Raw genomic sequence first — 20,244 nt, 5'->3', positions numbered from 1 at the left:
TATATGTTACATTTCTGGAGCTCAGAAGTCCAAAACAGGTGTTCCTCGGCTACATGTTGGGGTATACATACTGGGGTACTGGCAGGGCTGCCTTCCTTTGGGAGATTCTCTTCTTTTCACTTTTCCACCTTTAGACCTCATTTGCATTCCTTGGCTTGTGTCCCCTTCCTCTGCTTCAAAGCCAGCAATAGCCCATTGAGTCTTTCTTATGCTTCATCATTATGGGATGGACTCTCCTGCCTCTCTCTTTCACTTGTAAGGAGTCTTGTGATTACATTGGATGTACCCTGATAATCCAAGATAATCTCCCCATCTCAAAATCCTTAATTTATCTGCAAAGTCCTTTTTGCCATGTAAGGTAACTTAGTCACAGGCTTTGAGGACCAGGATGTGGACATATGTAGGGAGCCATTATTATATCTAACAGTCTTTCTATTTAAACTGAACTCTATGCAGTATACCTAATAACAGACATTGTTTGTAGTTTGTTTTAATTCTAGAAGGTAGAACTAGGATTGGTTGGATGACAGAACTTGCACATGGATTTTTCCCCTCCAATTAGAAAGAACTGTCCAACAAGAGAAGACTAGAAGACATTTAAAAAGGAGCAATGTGGTGTGTGTGTGTGTGTGGTTACAAGCTTCTTTCAGGTATTGAGCTACTGGCTACCTAGTCAGCACTGATGTCAAGGAGATGCCTGCATTGGGTGGGAGACTAGATTAAGTGGCCTATGAGATCTTTTTTTTTAACCATTAAGTTTTTCTGGTTCTGTACTAAAGGTCAAAGAATGTGATAGGGTTCTTCAGAGAAATAATACATGTATATGTGCAGTTCTGTGATAACTTTATTTTGAAGGATGTATCACTTTTTGGAAGAAAAGGTGTTTTTAAAATAATATTGTTAATAAATGCAAGAGTTAGCTTCTTATTTACAAAGCTTTAATTTATGTTGAAAATTTCAGGAACATATATCTTTTCCTAGCCACATTACTGCAGTACTAGATTTTCTGTAAATTTGTTAACTTGCCCTTTTGGAAGGGTATTTTATTCCTCACTTAGGATTATATCATATATTTTTTCCTAGAGCATGAAGGGAAAAAGCAAAAGTAGTCATGACTTGCTTAAGGATGATCCCCATCTCAGTTCTGTGCCAGCTGTTGGAAGGTTAGTATGCTGCAAGTGTGATCCCAAATTTCTGTTTTCTGGCTCAGATATTTTCTTGCTCCCTTTGTGAAAAAATGGCCTCTTCTCTTAAATCCAATTTTTTCCACTCAAACCAAAAAAAAAAAAAACATAACAACAAAAACCAAAAGCATTTTGGTGACGGAGACAATAGAGCTTCTAGCACAATGGAGGGAAGCACACTGGCCCCTTACACTCATTTTGCTTTCTATCTCTGTTGAACTACTTAAATTTAAAACAAATGCTAAACTTTTAAATCTTAGGTTAGTTTGAACAGGAAACTGTTTGCTTTTTTTTTTTAAGTTTAATGTTTAATTCAAATTTACTTTGTAGCATTTTGTGCCAGCAGGTATGATGGATAAAGAAATCAGAGCGGAAAGGTTTTGTGAGGTCACTGCACTTTAGACCAATTCATTGAGTATTTTTTTCTTACGTGTTTTAGGAGTTAACAGAAAACTACCTTCTGTTGTTTCTCTTTGAGAAGGAAGATGTCTTACTGTTAAATACAATTGCACATGACAATGTCTCAAAGGGGGATTAAAATACTGTTGCACTGAGTTTAGCTTGTTTTCAAAAACTCTATCTCAAAAAATTCTTTTCTTAATATCCTTGTAGTTAAAGGATTTGGCTTTTTCAGCCAGAATATATCAAGCCAATGGAAGAAATTGTTTTCTGAAGTCCTTAGTTCATAAAAATATCACAGTTGGTTGTTATTGGCTTTTTTTTTCTGTTAATTCTAGTGAATTCGTATATGTCTTAATAGAGCATACTTCTTATTCTGTTTGTAAAAATGACTCCCTTTTAGAATGTTTCTATTTGCTCTATAATGCCATTTTGAACTTCCTATGTTGAAATAGGTTTTGAACTGTTAATCCCAGCAAAATACTCTAAATTTTGATTAGTGAATAATTTTATGTTTCATTTTGAAGCTAAACTTGTTTTCATTTCTTTTGTAGTGAAAAAGGCGATACAGCAGGAGATTCAACTAATGTGAGTATTAGTATAAACATAGTTTGGATAATTAACAGAAAATTTTAAAGATTTGAAAAGTAAATCATTTATTTTGACTGAAGTATTTCCTTCCAAGTGTGCATGGAGATATGTATCTACTTACAAATTGAAATCATACATAAATGAATTTCTAGCCTATTTTTCTCCCTCTCACTACTAGAATACTCAAAATTCAGATGTCACTTTTTATTTCCTTATGTTAAAAGTTTAAATGTTGGGGCACCTGGGTGGCTCAGGCAGGTAAGCTGTCTGACTGCGGCTTAGGTCATGATCTCATGGTTTGTGAGTTAGAGCTCTGCGTCCAGCTCTGTGCTGACAGCTCATAGACTGGCTCCTACTTCACATTCTGTGTTTCCCTCTCTCTGTGCCCCTTCTCTGCTTGCACTCTGTCTCTTGCTCTCTCAAAAATAAATAAACATTAAAAATTTTTTAAAAACTGTTTAAATGTCGATGCGTGGGCATCCTACACAGTGTATGGGAAAATGCTTAGGTAAGTCATTTGTAATAGTATTCCTTAATATACACAATTCAGAAGATTCTCTTTCAAGACTATAGTGATTGCTCTTTATTAATTGTATTGGCTATTAAAGTGATTAAAAAAAAGAAGACCTAAAGGAGATGAAAGAGCAGGCAATGCAGATGTATAGAATATGGGTGTTTCCGCATGGAGAGAACACCAGCTCTAAAGCTGGCTGGTATTGCCGGCCTCGAGCTGTAAGAGAATGTGCCAGTGGGTACAGATTGTACAGGGTCCTGAGTGAGTTGAGGATCCCTTGGAGGATTCTGAGAAGAGGAGTAATTGCTATGACTTCTATTATAGTAAGAAATCTAAGCTTCTCCATCTTCTCTTCATCTACTTGAATTAATCTCTGGTTGAGGCTGGTATGCTGGCCAAGTGCCTGCAGAAGTCATGTTTCCCACTGGGAAAGAACAGGAATGTGGACAGACACAATATCCTGGGTGATATAGAGGGAGCACGGCCTGTGCTGCATGGAGGGGCCATGGGTGAAGTGAGCAAACACTCCTTACTCAGGTATCCCATACTGATGTAGTTGGCCTAGAGCAGACCCCAGGGGTATTCCCGCCTGTAGCAAATGCTTCTAGTCCTTACTAATTTAAAATAAAACAAAAACCAAAACTGGCCTAGAATGCAGTGTGGAGAGTTGGAGATGGATATCTGGTGGTGTAAGGGGACATGGGAAATACTCCATTTCAATTTCTACAGGATGGAGAATATGAAGGTGCAGAGCATGATGAATATATTGATGATGATGAGAAGAACTTGATGAGAGAAAGGATTGCAAAAAAGTTAAAAAAGGACGCAAGTGCAAATGTGAAGTCGGCTGGAGAGGGAGAGGTGAAGAAATCAGTTAGCCGCAGGTGAGTTAGTTATGGTACTTTTTGCTGTAGTTTGTCTTTCTCTACTTCACACTAAATTAGAATTGAGTTCTCTCTTACACTTCTTTTTTTAAAACACTATTTTCATAATGTTTGTTAAATATACCAGTTGTGTGTTAGCCTGTTTGGATGCCTAAAATACAGTTTTAAAGTACTTGTAGCAATGGTCCTTGGAGTCAAATCCCTCTTCATTTTCTCTCTAATCTCTTCTTTAAGAGCCTCTATAAATTTTTATATGTGGGGCAAGCAATATGTAAGCTACATGCGGAAAGCTGTGTTTGTCTAATACCAATGCGAGCAGTAGAGTAATGTATAGAATGAAAAGCCAAGTCTTCAGATTTAGGTGAGGAAAATTTGTCTCAAATGGTTATGAAAGCAAGTGGGCCTGAAAACATTCTTAAATATCTTTTCAGGGGCGCCTGGGTGGCTTAGTCGGTTAAGCATCCGACTTTCGCTTAGGTCATGATCTCGCGGTTCGTGGGTTCGAGCCCCGCGTCGGGCTCTGTGCTGACTGCCAGCTCAGAGCCTGGAGCCTGTTTCAGTCTGTGACTCCCTCTCTCTCTGACCCTCCCCTGCTCACGCTGTCTCTCTCTCTCTCTCCTAGAAATAAATAAAACATAAAAAAAAAAATTAAAAAAAAAAATATCTTTTCAACTCTGATTCACACCATATACCTCCTCCTAATCTCCTATCAGAAAAGAAATTTCAGCAAATGTCTGATGACTTGTTGAATTTTGTGACTCAATACTTTATTCTGAAATTCAACTTAATTGAAAAACTCTCCTTTTTGATTTTATTATTACATCTTTATGGTATACATTTTAAATACTACTGCCTTAAAAAATGTTTTCTTTGGATTTTCTACATTTGGGAATAGATGGGTATAAATACATATAAACAACATTCTTTTTTTTTTTTTTTTTAAGTTTATTTATTTTGAGAGAGAGACAGAGAGAGAGCAAGTAAGGGACAGAGAGAGATGGAGAGACAGAGAATCCCAAGCAGGTACCACACCGTCAGCACAGAGCCCAACGTGGGGCAGGAACTCAAAACCGTGAGATCATGACCTGAGCCAAAACCAAAAGTCACATGCTTAGCTGAGTGAGCCTCCCAGGCACCCCAGCAACATTCTTATTTTTCTGTTATGTTTCTCAACTTCATATAGAAAAAAGTAAAAGACATTTCCCTATTGCCACTGCTTTGCTCCCTCAATTTTTTCCTTCATGTAACCAGAAAAGTAATTGTCAGCAATCTCCACTGATGCTATAAACTCTTATATTCAGATATAGCACTTAAATATAGTAGATTAACATTGGGTCACTACTGACAATATTTTAGTGATCATATATGAGCTAATATATCATATCAGCTCTGTAGCCTTTAGTCAGATTATACATACAATCAAGGATGTTTTTTTCTTTCTCATTTTCATTCAAAACACACATTTTCTGATTTTTAAGAACTACACACTTTGTACAGATTATGTTTATAATGTGACAAAAAATGCATTTTGAATTTTTAACACATGAATCAAATAGTTGTTATGTTTAAGTGTTTAAGTCCTCCATTTTCCTGTCTTACTGGGTTTAATACAATTCCCAATATTTTTATACCCTGTAATTAATATAATTTATAATTTAGCAGAGCTTTTTCTTTAAGAACTAAATAAAGCTTATTTGGCAAAATTTGCCTTAATAAATAGTGAAAACACCGAAACATCTATTTTTAACTATCTGCCTCTTCCCCCCAGATTTTCAGTATTGACATCCTCTTCTCTCCCTCCTTCATCCTACCTCAACCTACCTTCAAAGAGAAATAAAAGAAAAATAAGGAGGTTGGGATAGAGAAGACAGTACAGGATTTCAAAGGGAAATTGCAGTTTTTCGCCCTTACTTAGAAATTTCCACATTTGTCTCATGACCACTTATTTTGAGTGCAAAAAAATTTCCAAAATTATTAGTGTTTTTGGTTAGTTATACCAGCTTCACTATAGTTTAAGTCTCAAGTTAGTTTTGTGTTTAAAAAATACATAAAAAGCTCAATATAGTGGGAATCAAATAATTTTATAAGGAATAAAACATGATATTTAAGTATTTCTGATGTTTTAAAAAGATAATGTGCTGGTAAAGATTTAAATCAGTGTCTTTCAACCTTTTCAGTACATTGAGGTCACATAGGCTGACTATTCAGCCCTCCCCTGACTAAGTCTGTCCAAAATTTTGGTAAGTTTAAAAAAGCACCCAGGTTATTCTACTGAGCACTTAACGTTAATTGTAAGTTTGGGCTTACTTGGCCCTTGTCTTTTGTAAAGTCCTGTTTTAAAGTTGACTGTAAAGAATTATTTTTTTGCCTGTAGGTGGAGCTCAACTGCTGCAAATTAATCTTATAAACTAAATTCATTTGCTTGCTGCCCTATTTTTTTAGCATTCATGTATTGATTCATCATAAAAGACCAAAGAATAAAATCAGATGTAACAAGCAGACCAAATAGTTAGGAATCAGTGGTTTGTTGCTATGATTATAATCATTATAGAAATTCTGTCTTTGTGTAATTTCTATCAAATATAATTGTATTGTGTGATTACTCTTCTAAATTATTTTCATTAAATATGAATATGAATAAAAAAATACTGACACATACCCTCAAATTATAATCATTAAACATTTGATAGAAATGTTTCAAGGTTAACAGACTGGTATTAGTTTTGATGTTTGAATAGGTTCTGGCTTGATCAGCTATGTTCTGTTGACCTATCATGTTTGGTTGACCTTTTTCATAAAACAATTCTCTTACATGGTAAAGTTAAGTTGTATTTGTGCTTTAGTTATGACTTGTGTTAGGCTGACTGAATATGAAATATCATTATTATGATAGCACCAGGAATGTAGATAGGGATATTGAGGTTGAAATTGAGATTGAAGACCTAATGAGTTGGATTGAACTTTAAATTATGAGGGTAGGGATAATATAGTCGTAAATACCTCCTGAGTATACTCCCCAAGGCCTGGCTGAACACCCAAATTAGATGTTGCCAATTTTAGTCTCTCCAGTCTTTCTTTGTTGGGTCTGACATATGTTACTAGGATTTCTTAGCTTCCCAGGGTTTCTAGCTTCTCAAAAACATTTGTGAACTATCTCTCAGCCTTGGGGATCTGAGTCCCAGTTTGATTAGTCACAGGAAGTCCAGATTCACAAAGATACTACAATATTTAAATTTCAAAAATTTAGAAGATAGTAAGCATTTTAAAATTACGTACAAATTTTAAAAGATAATATAATAACAAAGATTGAAATCTGCAGACATTTTCCTTTTTGGGTATTAAAATCATCATCTCTGAGAAGCCCCCCCTCTTCCTCTCAACAGAACATTTATAAGCAAGGATTGCCTTCACCATTTAGAGCATTTCTGCTTCCGTTTACCTTCCTTTGTTCCAAGATGTCTACTGAAGCAGACATTTAAAAAGAGGAAGAGAAAGAAATGTGTGATATATACAGTAGATAAATGGTATCTGATAAAGAAAATTTGCAGATATTATTTCTTTGGTATGGAATATCAGATAACTAAGCTTTGGAGCAGTCCTAATTTCAATGAAGAATGCATGCTAACTTGTACTAGAACTTGATTTTTATTTTGTGTATATTCTTTCCTAAGTAGTCATTCTACTCTCAAACATATGTTACTGTTGTTGCCAGACGCTGCAAGAACTGCTATGTGCCAGACAGTGCTAGACTCCAGGAACATGAAAATAAAGGAGATATGATTTCTATCTGCAACTATTCATAATATAGTGTATGAGTGAGATTATAAACAATTAATTACAATTTAGTGTGTCAAGTGCTCGAATAGACATGCCTGCAAATTATTATGGATGTTTTAGGTAGGCAATATATATTTCTGGAAAAGATAAATATACTAGGTCAAAAGAATTGAATATGGGGCACCAGAGTGGCTCAATCGGTTAAGGGTCCGGCTTCAGCTCAAGTCATGATCTCATGACTTATGCTGACAGCTCAGAACCTGGATTCTGCTTTGGATGCTGTGTCTCCCTCTCTCTCTGCTCCTCCCCCAATCACACATACTCCATCTCTCTCTCTCAAAAATAAACATTAAAAAAAAGAGTTCAATGTTAAATTGCCATCTTTGTAGATCATGAATGGTCAAATATCATCAATTTCATAAGTTACACCCTATTGCTAGGAAGATAAACCATTTTCTGGAGTCACTATTGGAAAGAAATAACATTTTAGCATTAAGTCTAATCCTTGAAATTAGTGTTGTATAATACTTCAATGTAGACTAGATAGTTTATTTTACTGCCTTTATCTGTTACATTTAAAATTTTGGTATAGTAATAATTATAAACTATACCATCATTTGGCATTTCTAAAAAGCTTCCATGTTTCTTCTGTTAGGGTCTCTATAGCAAAGATTTTTGGATATTCTGAACAAAACTGCTTCTTGGGCTGTTTGAAATTTAAAAAACACTTTTAAGATACTCATTTAGTTCACTGAGAACCTTAATCCATATACAAGGAATCACCTTCAAAAAAAAAAAATCCTTGAACTTCAGTTATATACTTAGAAATTTAACAACCCTACTGTTTTTATAATTCGATTTCAAATGGCAGACAGGAAGCAGTGAAATGCCCACGTGGGGGAGATTCTCCTGTCAAAATGGAGAAAAAGTATTTGCATCTCTTTAGAATGTATTGATTTGTATTACGCTTGAGAGTTGCATTCTATTGATCTGGTAGTGTCACTTGTTTTTGGAGAATGGAATTGTACATTTTAAATGCAGAAGAACATGATAAGTATCTTCCACAAGTTTCACCAAAGATACAGAAACACTCCATGTGCACATAGTATTAAATTATAATTTTCTTATTAGTTATCTTAAGGATCCTTTGGTTGTGGGGAATAGAAACTTACTCAAGAACTCATATTTTTCTATAAAGTGATTTTACATGTAAATAAACTAAAGGGATTTCTGCATAAAAGAATAGAGGAGTTGCAGAGAATCCAGATAAAAGAATTGCATACAGGCCTGACAGGAATGACATTGTCACAAACTTATGTTTCTCTCCTGTAGTCACAACTCTCCTTTTGTTTGCTCATTTGTTCTCTTGTCTTTTACAATCTTGTGTTTTCTCTCTAGGGCTCTTGTCTGTTGTCTCCGGCAGTTCAGCCCTTCAGAAGTAATTGCTTAATTTTTGTGTCCCAAAGCTTGACTTTCCAGAGAGAGACTCTTACTGGCTTGGCGTGGGTTAGCTATCTATTGAGTTATGTCATTGGAGGGGACAGTGATGGTGGAAGGGCTCTTAGAAAGGCATGACATATTTAGGTGTGACAGAGATGTTTTGTCCCTCCATCTTCCACTACCCTATTTATTTAGTAATAAGAACCCAAATATTTAGCTGGACTCATGACTGCCTCATTAAAATACATTCACCACACTCCTTTGTAGCTGGGCAAGGCCTTGTGACCGAATTCTTGCTGATGAAATGAAAGAGAAGTGTATCTGACTTTCAGATACTTTTAGTCTTTTCTAAAGGAAAGAGGGAAGGGCTAGCCTTTGCAGAACAGAGAGATTGAAAGAGCCCAGGCCCTTAAAATCCTTACGGAACCATAATTCCAACTTGGATTGCCTCTTTCTGGAGTTTTTCTGTGTAGGATAAAAGAACTTTCAAGTTATTTAAGCCATGGTATCAGAGTTTCTGTTAAGTGCAGCAGAACCTAACCTAACTGATAAAGTATGGCTATTTCTTCCAGGGCTAGGAGCAGGGTAGATTCTCTAATGTGGGGATGTAGGCAGAGAGGAAATGAATAGCTGCTTCATTGTTTTTAATAGCTTTCTTAGTTGGTTTTCTTGTTGTTCCTGAAGGAAAATCATAGTAATTATTGACACCCAACAGCTTCACCACTCTTCTCACTTTTGGGTGATCACCTTGCTCCATTTCATTATGGAAACCAAACCAGTGAGAGAAATTCCTCATTGGCCTGCCACCCATCTACCCATCTGCATCAGAATTCCTATGCTTCTTTCTGGCAAAGGCAACCCCTTTACTCTCCACTCTGGTCCTCATACGCTTGGCCTTCTTACACACTTTGGCCAAGCTATTATGCACCTTCTCTAGTGGTTCACTTCAAAGGCAGTATATTGTCCTTCTTGCTGTCTCACAGACAGGCCAAGCTCATTCTTTTTTCAGGCCTGTGTACTCTGAGTTACCTCAGCTTGAAAGTTTCTTCTCTAAGATAGGCTTAGTAACCATTCCTTCTCTTCATGCAGTTCTTGCTCAAACATCATCTTTACAGACCACACTATTTAAAATAACTTCCTCCAGGGGCACCTTGGTGGCTCAGTCAGTTGAGGCTTTGATTCTTGATTTTGGCTCAGGTCATGATCTCATGTAATTAATTAATTAAATAACTCCCTCCATGCCTACCAGAAGTGCAGACCTAATAACCTGAAGACAAATTTTTAAACTTTGTTTGGCTTTTACAAAATGCATATGGTAGGACCCACCCCACTCAAAAAAACAAAAACCCAAAACAAAGAAAACTAGCATGTGATTTGCTCATAGTTTTTGTAGGCAAATAATTAGTGACGAAAATGTACACATTATTTAACCTTTTCCTAAATGTTGGGAGCATAGGTGAATAAAGGTAAATCAGGTTAAAAATTAAGTTTGGGTCCATATTCTTTTTTGTGCTAGGCTCAGATGTTTATAGAAGACAAGGTCACTCTATTCTAGAAATATAAAGTTAAGAGAGTCTGTTCTCCCAGCCAAATCTGTTTTCTACAAGTTCTATAACATGTTTAAGAACCATTGCCATAGTGTTTCATCAACATTAATCTAAATGAGTGGATTCTGTTCTCTTTCGTTCACCTTATTGAATCTTTGCCTTTATTTAAGCTTGTCTTTTTAAAAGTAGACACAATATAAACTCTTAGGTAATGACCTACTTTGAAGAGGAATCTCACAGAATTCATTACAGCTCTTTCCTACCTTTTTGCCAACTTTGATATCTTAGTAATATTTGATCCCTCTTCTCTCCTTAGTCATTATTGTTCACATATTGCTACAACCTGTGTATTCATTCTATATGTGTATTCATGTTGATTTCAGTGTGTTTACTATTTAAATATGGGCACCTGGGTGGCTCAGTTAGCTGGGCATCTGACTTTGGCTCAGGTCATGTTCTTGTGGTTTTTGAGTTTGAACACCGCATCAGGCTCGCTGCTGTCAGTGCAGAGGCCACTTCATATCCTGTCCTCCCCCTCTCTCTGCCCCTCCCCCTGCTTGTATTCTCTATCAAAAATAAATAAATAAATAAACATCAAAAAATAAGAGGAAAATAAATGTACCTATGTGAATGTTAAACCTTAAATAGGATTTCCATTATTATCTTGAAGTATACAAGTAGCTTACTAGATTTTTAATATTATTTTATATTTGATTTACTATTCTTTCACTCACTTAAATTATTCCTTCATTTTAAAGATCCTTAATACATTTTCCTGATATTGCTAACTGCTAATTTTGTCGTGTCAACTAGTCTACTTTCTGTTTAAAATTTTATGGTGCTGACTTAGCAGCTTCTTTAAAGAACTGTCTTATTTAAAGTCTCAAATTTATTACATGATCATGGGTAGGTTTCTGTTCCTACTGAAAAGCACTTTTCTTGTGGTCAAAGGTATATTAATTGGCATATGAGTTTAAATGCCAAATCCTATCTTTTTAATTTGTATTTTCATTTATATACACACATACACACATTCTCTCTCTCTCAACAGATAGGTAGTTAAACTTGTTCTTTGCTGCATATTTGATTTTCTTGGTTCTGTGAAAAGGGATGTTTTCTTAAGTTCAAAAATTATATAATGACTTCCTGTTAATTTTTCTTCCTTTTAGATAAGCATTTACTTTCTTAGTCTTATTAATCATTACAAATTAATAGAAAATTTCCAGATATGCTTATTTGTTCACGAGATTGACAGTAACTTGAAATATCTTAAAGACAGCCTTTGTTAAAGGGAGTTAAAAAGAAAAACCCTTGGCTTGGCTTCAAAGAATTTAGAAAGATATCGAGTAGGCCTCATACAAAGACTAGAGTGTTGTAGTCCTTTTATTTTATATCCTGCTGCTGTATGATAAGACAGGTGTAGTAGGTATGTACTTGCCCACTCACCTAGAAAAAAGGATCTGTAGCTGACCTATGAAAGTACATTTAGTGTGACAGGAGGTAAGATTGTCTGATCTTGATGCTGCTGGAGAGTGGCCCAGAAATTGAGGGCCAGGGTAACAATGCATGGTTATTCACCAGTCTTGATTGTTTGGCTTTATGTTCATTATTATATTCTTAGGTAGGATTTACCAGTATTCCAATGAAGTTTTAAAAGTTATGCTTTATGCATTTTATTGCTTTAGCCTCTGCTGGGTAGTATGGAAAGAATTTTGAAACAAAATGTATTTACATTTTAGCAGATATTGAAAGGTTTTGCTCGTAGTTTTTGTAGCCATTGAATTAGTGATGAAAATACACATATCACTTAACTTTATCCTGTATATTGGGAGCATAGGTGAATACAGGTAAATAAAGTTAAAAAGCAAGTATGCATCTAGATTATCTGTCTCTTCCAAAGCTAGGCTCAGATGTCTGCAGAAGACAAGGTTAAGCTCTTCTAGAGAGACACAGTGAGAGTCCTTTTTCTAACCAAGCTAGCTTTGCTTATAAGCTCTGCCAGTGAATAGCAACAACTTTAAGTAGGAATAAGGGGACATAACTCCTGTTACAGTACATAAGCACAGCCTGCAACAAAAATGAAGCACCTAAGAGCCTGGCCTCCAGACGGGGTCGCAACCTAAGGATGGCAGGATTGCAGCACCACTGCTTTGGGTCTTTGGTGCCATGGCTCTAGGATGGAAGGATGTCTGTATCACCTTGATTCATGGAGTCTTAAAGTCTTAACATAATAGAGAGACTTTTATAATACAGAAGAGCTCCTACTAACGTAAAGTGACTTTCATAAAATACTGATAAAATACTCTATTCCAACAACAAAAAAAATAAAAGGAATGTTTATGTATGAGAAAACTAATTTTGGTTTGTTTCTCCTAAAAGTTTTTAAAGTAACATTTGAAGAATATAAGTTCATACTGTATGTATCTGTGAATGGTTTTTTTTTTTTAAAAAACACTGTGGCTGCTGAATTTTAGAATAATACCTAGCACCTAAGCTAGGCTAAAACAAAATGCAAACAACTGAACCCCCTATGAAGCTATAAATCTGACACAGAAATGGATTAGGCCAAAGGGATTCCCCTCATCTGGACTATTTAAGGTTGAAAACTCTGTTTCCAGGCAGAGCAGTTGCCTAGCCTCAGGACATTATTGCCTCCTACAACATTCTTGTTCCACTTCACATTAGCCAGGTTCTGTTTCAGTTCACTTTTTGATGTTGCTGTTACCTTTCCATTTCTGATTCTTAGAACAGAAGCAATTCTTATTTGGAGCTATGATACCTTGAACTAGGGATACTTAAATATATGCTGTTTATAAAACTCTAAAACATTACATACCTATTAAATCTTACAGAGGAGAAAAATAGATGGCTAATAGATACAGAGAGGTATCAATGGAACAGAATACAGAGCCCAGAGACTCCCATATATAGCCAACTGATTTTTGACAAAAGTACAAAGACAGTTTGATTGAGAAATGATGTTTTCAACAGATGGTGTTAGAGCAATTGAAAGTCTATGTGCAAAAAAATGAACATTGATACCTACCTCACACTCTATACTAAAATTAACTCAAAATGGATCACTGACATTGGGGATCCTGGGTGGCTCCCTCAGTTAAGTGTGTAACTCTTGATCTCAGGGTCATGAGTTCAAGCCCCACGCTGAGCTCCACACTGCACATGAAGCTTACTTTAAAAAAAAAAGGGATCATGGACTTAAAACTAAAAAACTATTAAGCTTCTAAAGGAAAACATAGGAGAAAACCTTTATGAACTTGGTTATGTTAATGAGTTTAGACACAAAAAGACATGAAGTCTACTAATAAATTGGACTTCATCAAAATTAAAAATTTTGGCTTTGAAAAAGATGCTTTTAAGGGATGAAAAGACAAGACACAGACTGGGAAGCAATATTTGCAAATTACATATCTAATAAAAGGCATATCCAGAATATGTAAAGAATTCTGAAAACTCAACACAAAGAAACCAATTTAAGAAATGGACAAAAGATCTGAACAGATATTTCACCAAAGATATATGAGGCAAGCAATATATGAAACTATGTTATATGTGCATCCTTGCTGAGATGGACCACCACTGCAGACAAAGATTTAAAATTTCTATGTATTAGTACTTCACATTTTAATATATAGTGAATAAGGAACTAGAAGAAAACAAAGATTAAAGCTTATCTGTTTTTTTTTTTTTTAATCTGGAACTTGACTAATTAATTACATCTCCTACAAGGAACCTAGGGCTTAGATTCTAATACTGACTCTTAGTTTGTATTTTATACAAAATGCCAGACTTGCCCATCAAAGCATATGAACAGAGTGGTTTTTTTTTTTTTTTTTTAAATATTTTTTATTTATTTCTAGGAGAGAGAGAGAGAGACAGTGCAAGCAGGGGAGGGTCAGAGAGAGAGGGAGTCACAGACTGAAACAGGCTCCAGGCTCTGAGCTGGCAGTCAGCACAGAGCCCGATGCGGGGCTCGAACCCACGGACCGCGAGATCATGACCTAAGCGAAAGTCGGACGCTTAACCGACTAAGCCACCCAGGCGCCCCTGAACAGAGTGGTTTTGAAAAGAGAGTAAGGGAAGAATGGTGAGGCCAGACACCTTTTAATCTTCCTTCAGCTGTATTTGCAAAGTTTAACTCACCCAAGATTACTCTCCAACCAATGTACAGTCCAGGATTTAAACACAGATATTGTTCACTTAACTGCCATTTTATACTTCCCCTGAGATGAGGCGTAAAGAATGGAATAACAGAGTGATGGGCCAGGATGCAGACAGTACATGCAAAGGGATTGGTGAGAGTTTGATATCCTGATAAGCGTGGGAACTTAGGTATACAGGGATGCACATCTGCAGGAATTATGGTAGGAGTGAACTGGGGCCAGATCAAGATGGGCCTTCTGTGGCATATTTAGAAACTGGACTTTGTCCTTTAGATGGTGGGAAACAATATAAAAGTTTTAAAATTGTAAAGTGACATGATTAGCTTTTTGTCTTAGAGGGATCATTATGGTAGTAGAATGGAAAGTAAACTGGAAGCAGCCAAGACTACAGGTTGAGGAGATCAACCAGAAGATGCTTTATTAGTCCAAGTGAGGTAAGATACAATGAAAACCCAGACCAAGACAGTTATCTGTTTGCAAGGCAATTTGCATTCAGCAAACATTCTACCAAACATCTACAATATGCACGTGGTGGATAGATAGAAAGATAAAGAAAGATACTCCCCTTGCCTACAAAAAAAGCTCTCAGCTGAGCCAGACAGATAGTCATCTGTACACAATGAACTCTATATAAAGCAGAAGTTCAGAGAAAGTACAGTAGCTTCATGGAGAAGGGAGAGATTAATTTTGACTTTGTGGATCAGGAAGTCTGCATGTATGCAAAGCAGATAGCATTAATACTAGGCCTTGAAGAAGGGGTACAGTTTGAATAAGAGGAAATGGGTGGGGAAGGGAATTTCCAGTAGAGGAAACTGAGAAAAGTACAGAGTGTATTTGAAGAACAATTTGTGTGAATAGAGGAGAGGACATTGTTGGAAATAAAGCTGGAAAGAGGTTGGGAGCAGATCATAAGATACCTTCCAGGATAGTAAAGTGCAGATATAACTCATTTTGCTTGATTTATGTGTTTATTCAAGTGTACAGAAAAACAAAGATCAACTTCTTTTTTCACCTCGAGTAAACCAAATTGAAAGATTCAAGGTTGGGTGAATAATGGATTTCTAAATTTTTGGACAGGAGATATATGAGTCGGAGGGTTTGGTGGGGTTATTGTATAGACAATTATGTTTACCTTACTTTTTATGATTTGCAAGTGAACATAAATAGACATTTAAAACATTTTTAAAAATAAAAATTTTATTTCTAGCACTATAATAAATTTTTTGGTATAATTAACATGATTTAAACTTAATACCAGCTGTGGTTTAGGAAAGCTTAGATTCTGATCCCACAATCATTTATTCTAAATGAGATATGAACAAATCAGCATTTCCGAATGTTTCCTCACCTATAAAATGTGATTTATATCTGCCTTTCCTATCTTAATAGGGTTGTGGTCAGTCATGTCAGATGAAATAATGCATATGAGACTACTTTTAAATCATGATGCCATTGATGGCCTATGATTATAGAGTTTAAAGTGCCTATGAGGGGCGCCTGGGTGGCTCAGTTGGTTAAGTGTCTAACTTCAGCTCAGGTCATGATCTCGTGGTTCGCAGGTTGAAGCCCCACACTGGGCTCTGTGCTGACAGCTCAGAGGCTGGAGCCTGCTTCAGATGATGTGTCCCTTTCTCTGCTCCTCCCCTGTCCATACACTGTCTCTCTCAAAAACGAATAAACGCTAAAAAAGTTTTTTAAGTGCCTTTGATGTCACACAATCCAGCCCTCTGATTTTAACAGCTTTAGAACAGCTCACTTTCTGGTAGCTCCTTCCACTCATGCCATATTCCAAAATAAAATGAAAAATTATTGCCAGGTAATTGACAGTGGTTATTAAGCAAATATGACAACCACAGTAGTATGGAGATGTAGGTTTTTAAGGGGTATGACACCACTGAAGTAGAAAGATGAATCCAGTCCCTGGTGACAGTTTGGGGAGACAGGCCAAGTATCCCTAAAAAAAATTAGATACTATTGTCCTTCATAATCCTGCTGCCTCTCCCACCTCCCACATCCCTCTCTTGACTACAGAGAATGTACTTTACATCAGATGTGATTATTGCCTAAATCATGCTGTGTAAAACATGAGCACCTGAGATTACTTAAGAAAATAATACATTAGAAAGTACAAAATGGCATAGACACACTGAGTCCTCTAAATGTATAGGAAATCCCAAGTAAAATGGTGTTAAGTCAGATGAGGTTAGTTAGTTTTCTTTAAGGTTTGTTTTCAGGCACGTTTATACTGGCAACTGCCAGACTGTAAAATGGAGTAAGTAGATTATGGGACTAATTTTGCTGGTAAAAGAAATAGTCCCTTCTAAGATAATGATCTTGCTAATTTACTGCAGTTTAATTGTTAGTTACTATTTTATTTCATTTGTTTCATTTTGAATGCTTATTAAAAAATGGAAGTATTTTTGAGAACATCCTGTTTACAATAAGAACTTCATGACAACTGCATAAAACAAAAATAGCATGTGTCTACAAATGTGATTATGGACATGTTCACTTAAGGAAACAAATTTAAAAGATAATATTCTAACTTTAGCTAGTGTATCCAACAGTTTTATTTTAGAAAGATAAATGTCCTTGCTGAAAATTCAGTGATGACATTTATTGCTTAGGAAAACATGTTGCTGTATTTTTCCTTCTATGTGAGTTTTAATATAGCACTTAGAGAAACACTTCAAATCTTACTAAACAAAACAAACATAAAATATCACTTTTTAAAATGAAGTACTGGCAGTAAAGTTTTCCTGCTAACTTTTAACACTATAGTTCTGTTTGAATTATTTCCAATAGAACTTTGGTATGCCAAGAATTAAGATATAGCTTAAGAGTTTTAAGATATGATTTTTATGATATTTTAAGTTTTTAATTTTTTAAATGTTTTTATTTATTTCTGAGAGAGAGACAGCATGAACAGGGGAAGGTCAGAGAGAGAGACACACACAGAATCTGTGTCCAGGCTCCAGGCTAGCTGTGTTTCCCAGCCCCTTGCTTCTGAAGGCCCTGTGCTTTCACCTGTTATGACTCTCTAGGGGAGGGTCTCAACGGGCAATGGCCAGTGCCAGCCCACCCCCAGGAAAGTTCGAGAGACCGTGCTGCTGCTGATGCCCAGAGACTGCAGCCGGGTGCCAGCCCACCCCAGAAAAGCACCAGTGAATGTGGTCCTTCTCTGGGGTCCACTGTGGCCCGAGGACCCTGAGGACCTTGCTCTCTGCTCCTGGGGATTTGCCCTTCCCACCACACTGCCACCAGGAGGGACCCTGTCAAGGAGACTGCAGAAGTGACCCTTACACCAGATGACTCCGTGAACCTCAAACACTTCAGTTAGCTCTAAATTATGCCATGCAGCCCTATGTCATCATCTTAAGTTATTTTCAGGGCCATATTATTTCTTGAGTGAATTGTTTTATTTACCTTTAAACATTCCATCCTGCCATTGTCTTGTAGAATACAATCTTTTCCCTTAAAAAAAAAAACAAAAAAAACAAAAAAAATCCAACTCTGTCAGCACAGAGCCCATCGCGGGGCTTGAACCCATGAACTGTGAGATCGTGACCTGAGCCGAAGTCAGACGCTTAACCAACTGAGCTACCACGTGCCCCAAGATTTTTTAAGTTTTTTAATATTTGACTCATTGATGAGCAGAGTATCTTTATAGAATGATATTACTTGATTTTCTGCATTTGCTAAGTTGGTAAATGACTTGATAGGTCATTTAAAAGTGTGCTATTTTCCAAATAGTCAAGAATTTTCCAGATAGTTTTCTGTTACTGATGTTCAAATTAATTTTACTGTGGTCAGAGGACATATTCTGTACAATTTCAGTCCTTTTACATTTATTGAGACATGTTTTTTGGACCATAACATGGCATGTCTTGGTGCATGTTCCATGTGCACTTGAAGAGAATACCTATCTTACTATGGTTGTTTGGAATGTTCTGTAAATGACCCCAATATTTTTCATGGCACTTTAGTCTTCTACTTTAATGTTTAAATTATAGCTGGTAACTTACAAATTTCCTTGATTGATGAGATTTTTTTTCAATGATCCTATTTCTGAAAAACTAAAAGACCAGTAGTAAGTTTTGACTTTATATGTGATGAATTATTTTAATTAATAAGTTAATAGTTACTTTTAATTTTGTTTCCTGGTGCTTATTTGCAGTAGGCCATAATATAACTGTTAGTTTCATGTCTTTTATTTTCAGTTTTATCTTGTACAATATTTAGAAATCTTTCTCAGTTTCCTCTTGAATATCCAAGAATAAATTTTTAGTTGGTAAATTTTCTTGGACTTGTCCTACTTAATTTTCTTCAGATCATTTTTAATGTGTGTGTGTGGCAGTTTTGTTGTCTCAACCTAAGAACAGAAAAAGTACATGGAAATGAAAAAGCAGTATATTCTTCTCTGGAGCAGGTTTTTCTCATCTTTAAGAAAGCATTTTTAGCCAGGGTTAAATGGTGTTTTGAATTTTCAGTGCATTTTTCTTTTAAACAAAGTCAATGAGAGAAAATAGAAAGTCAAAAAAAAAAAAAAAAGCAAATCTTTGGATCATTTCCTTAGAAGTTTCCCTATATTATTACTTTAAATTATATACCTACTCTTTGTGATTACTCTATAATTCGTGTAACATGAATTGTAAGTTTCTATAGCGAGTGGGAAGATGGATTAGATAGCCTGTTAAAGCTTCAGTGAGTTGAGAATAATACTTAAATTTGAGACATTGTAGGTGCTTGAGAAGCCATCTGATGGAGAATCTCACCCAGCCCAGAATTTATTTTACTGGAATTTATCCATGTCATAAGCTGTTAAACCATGCTTATATGTGATTTCTTCTTCCGTGTTGTTCCTACTCTCGTTACCATTAGTAATTGAAGCTTGACTATAAACAAGAGACTCATTTGTAGGACTCAAAACGTAGTACATTGTTGTAATGGGAAGAGTACTGCTTTGGAGTCAGAAACCTAGGTTGTAATCCCAGGTGGGCCATTCTTTAAATGTCCTTGGGTGGATTACTTATCTGGCCTCAGTTACTTCCTATAAAATAGGAATAAAAAATACCTGCTTCACTAGATGACTGTATGATGAGATGAGTTGGAAGGCATTCGGTAAATAATAGTGATTAGAATTACATCAGTTATAATATTTCTGTTTTCAAGATACTTCCTACTTAGAATGATATTCTCTAATATATTTTCAGAAACTTTCAAGTGATTCTTGCTGAATACTGTTCATTTAACTATTTGAGTTTATTTAAGAAAAAAATGTAAAATACATTGTTAAAATAGCTAGGATGAGTCATTGACACTATTTTCATTTTCCCATTAGGTAGCCTTTAATCTCCTGCCCTACTTTGATCTTCCTACACCAAATGTTCACAGTATCTAAATAGAATGAATGGAAGCTTAAAGTTGGAAGATCCATATCAACTGTCTCTCAAGTTCCTCATTTTACAGATAACACTTTTAGAGGATAAGTGACAGAGCATTTGTTTCTGCCAACCTAGGTAGTCTTAGTGAGTCTAAATGTGAATCTGGCATGCTTCTTTCCTTTACTTCCCTCTGAAAGCTTTCAGACTACTCACCAGTCTATAACATTTTAAATCATGAAATCACATTATTTTTCTTCCACTGAATGAACAGTTAATAAAAAGGATATGAGGCAAGAAAAAGGCCAGGAAACCACCTAGAGAATTGGTCAGAGCTTCTGCCAGT

At 35.9% G+C, this 20,244-nt stretch overlaps 1 protein-coding gene across 2 annotated transcripts in view; it reads left to right on the top strand.

The window, feature by feature from the left end:
• Positions 1-20,244, top strand: part of CWC27 (CWC27 spliceosome associated cyclophilin) — a 182,767-nt gene that overhangs the window by 30,026 nt on the left and 132,497 nt on the right. For both annotated transcript variants that reach the window (XM_039255499.1, XM_039255498.1), the window contains 3 exons: positions 1,084-1,163; positions 2,138-2,171; positions 3,418-3,572. In XM_039255499.1, coding sequence (XP_039111430.1) covers positions 1,084-1,163; positions 2,138-2,171; positions 3,418-3,572 — 269 coding nt within the window. The remainder of the gene's footprint in view (positions 1-1,083; positions 1,164-2,137; positions 2,172-3,417; positions 3,573-20,244) is intronic.

Source organism: Hyaena hyaena, unplaced genomic scaffold, assembly GCF_003009895.1.
Source record: "Hyaena hyaena isolate Hyena2069 unplaced genomic scaffold, ASM300989v1 scaffold_530, whole genome shotgun sequence".
NCBI classification, from domain to species: Eukaryota; Metazoa; Chordata; class Mammalia; order Carnivora; family Hyaenidae; genus Hyaena; species Hyaena hyaena.
Note: the sequence above shows the minus strand (reverse complement) of the source record. Positions and strands in the feature narration are given on the sequence as shown.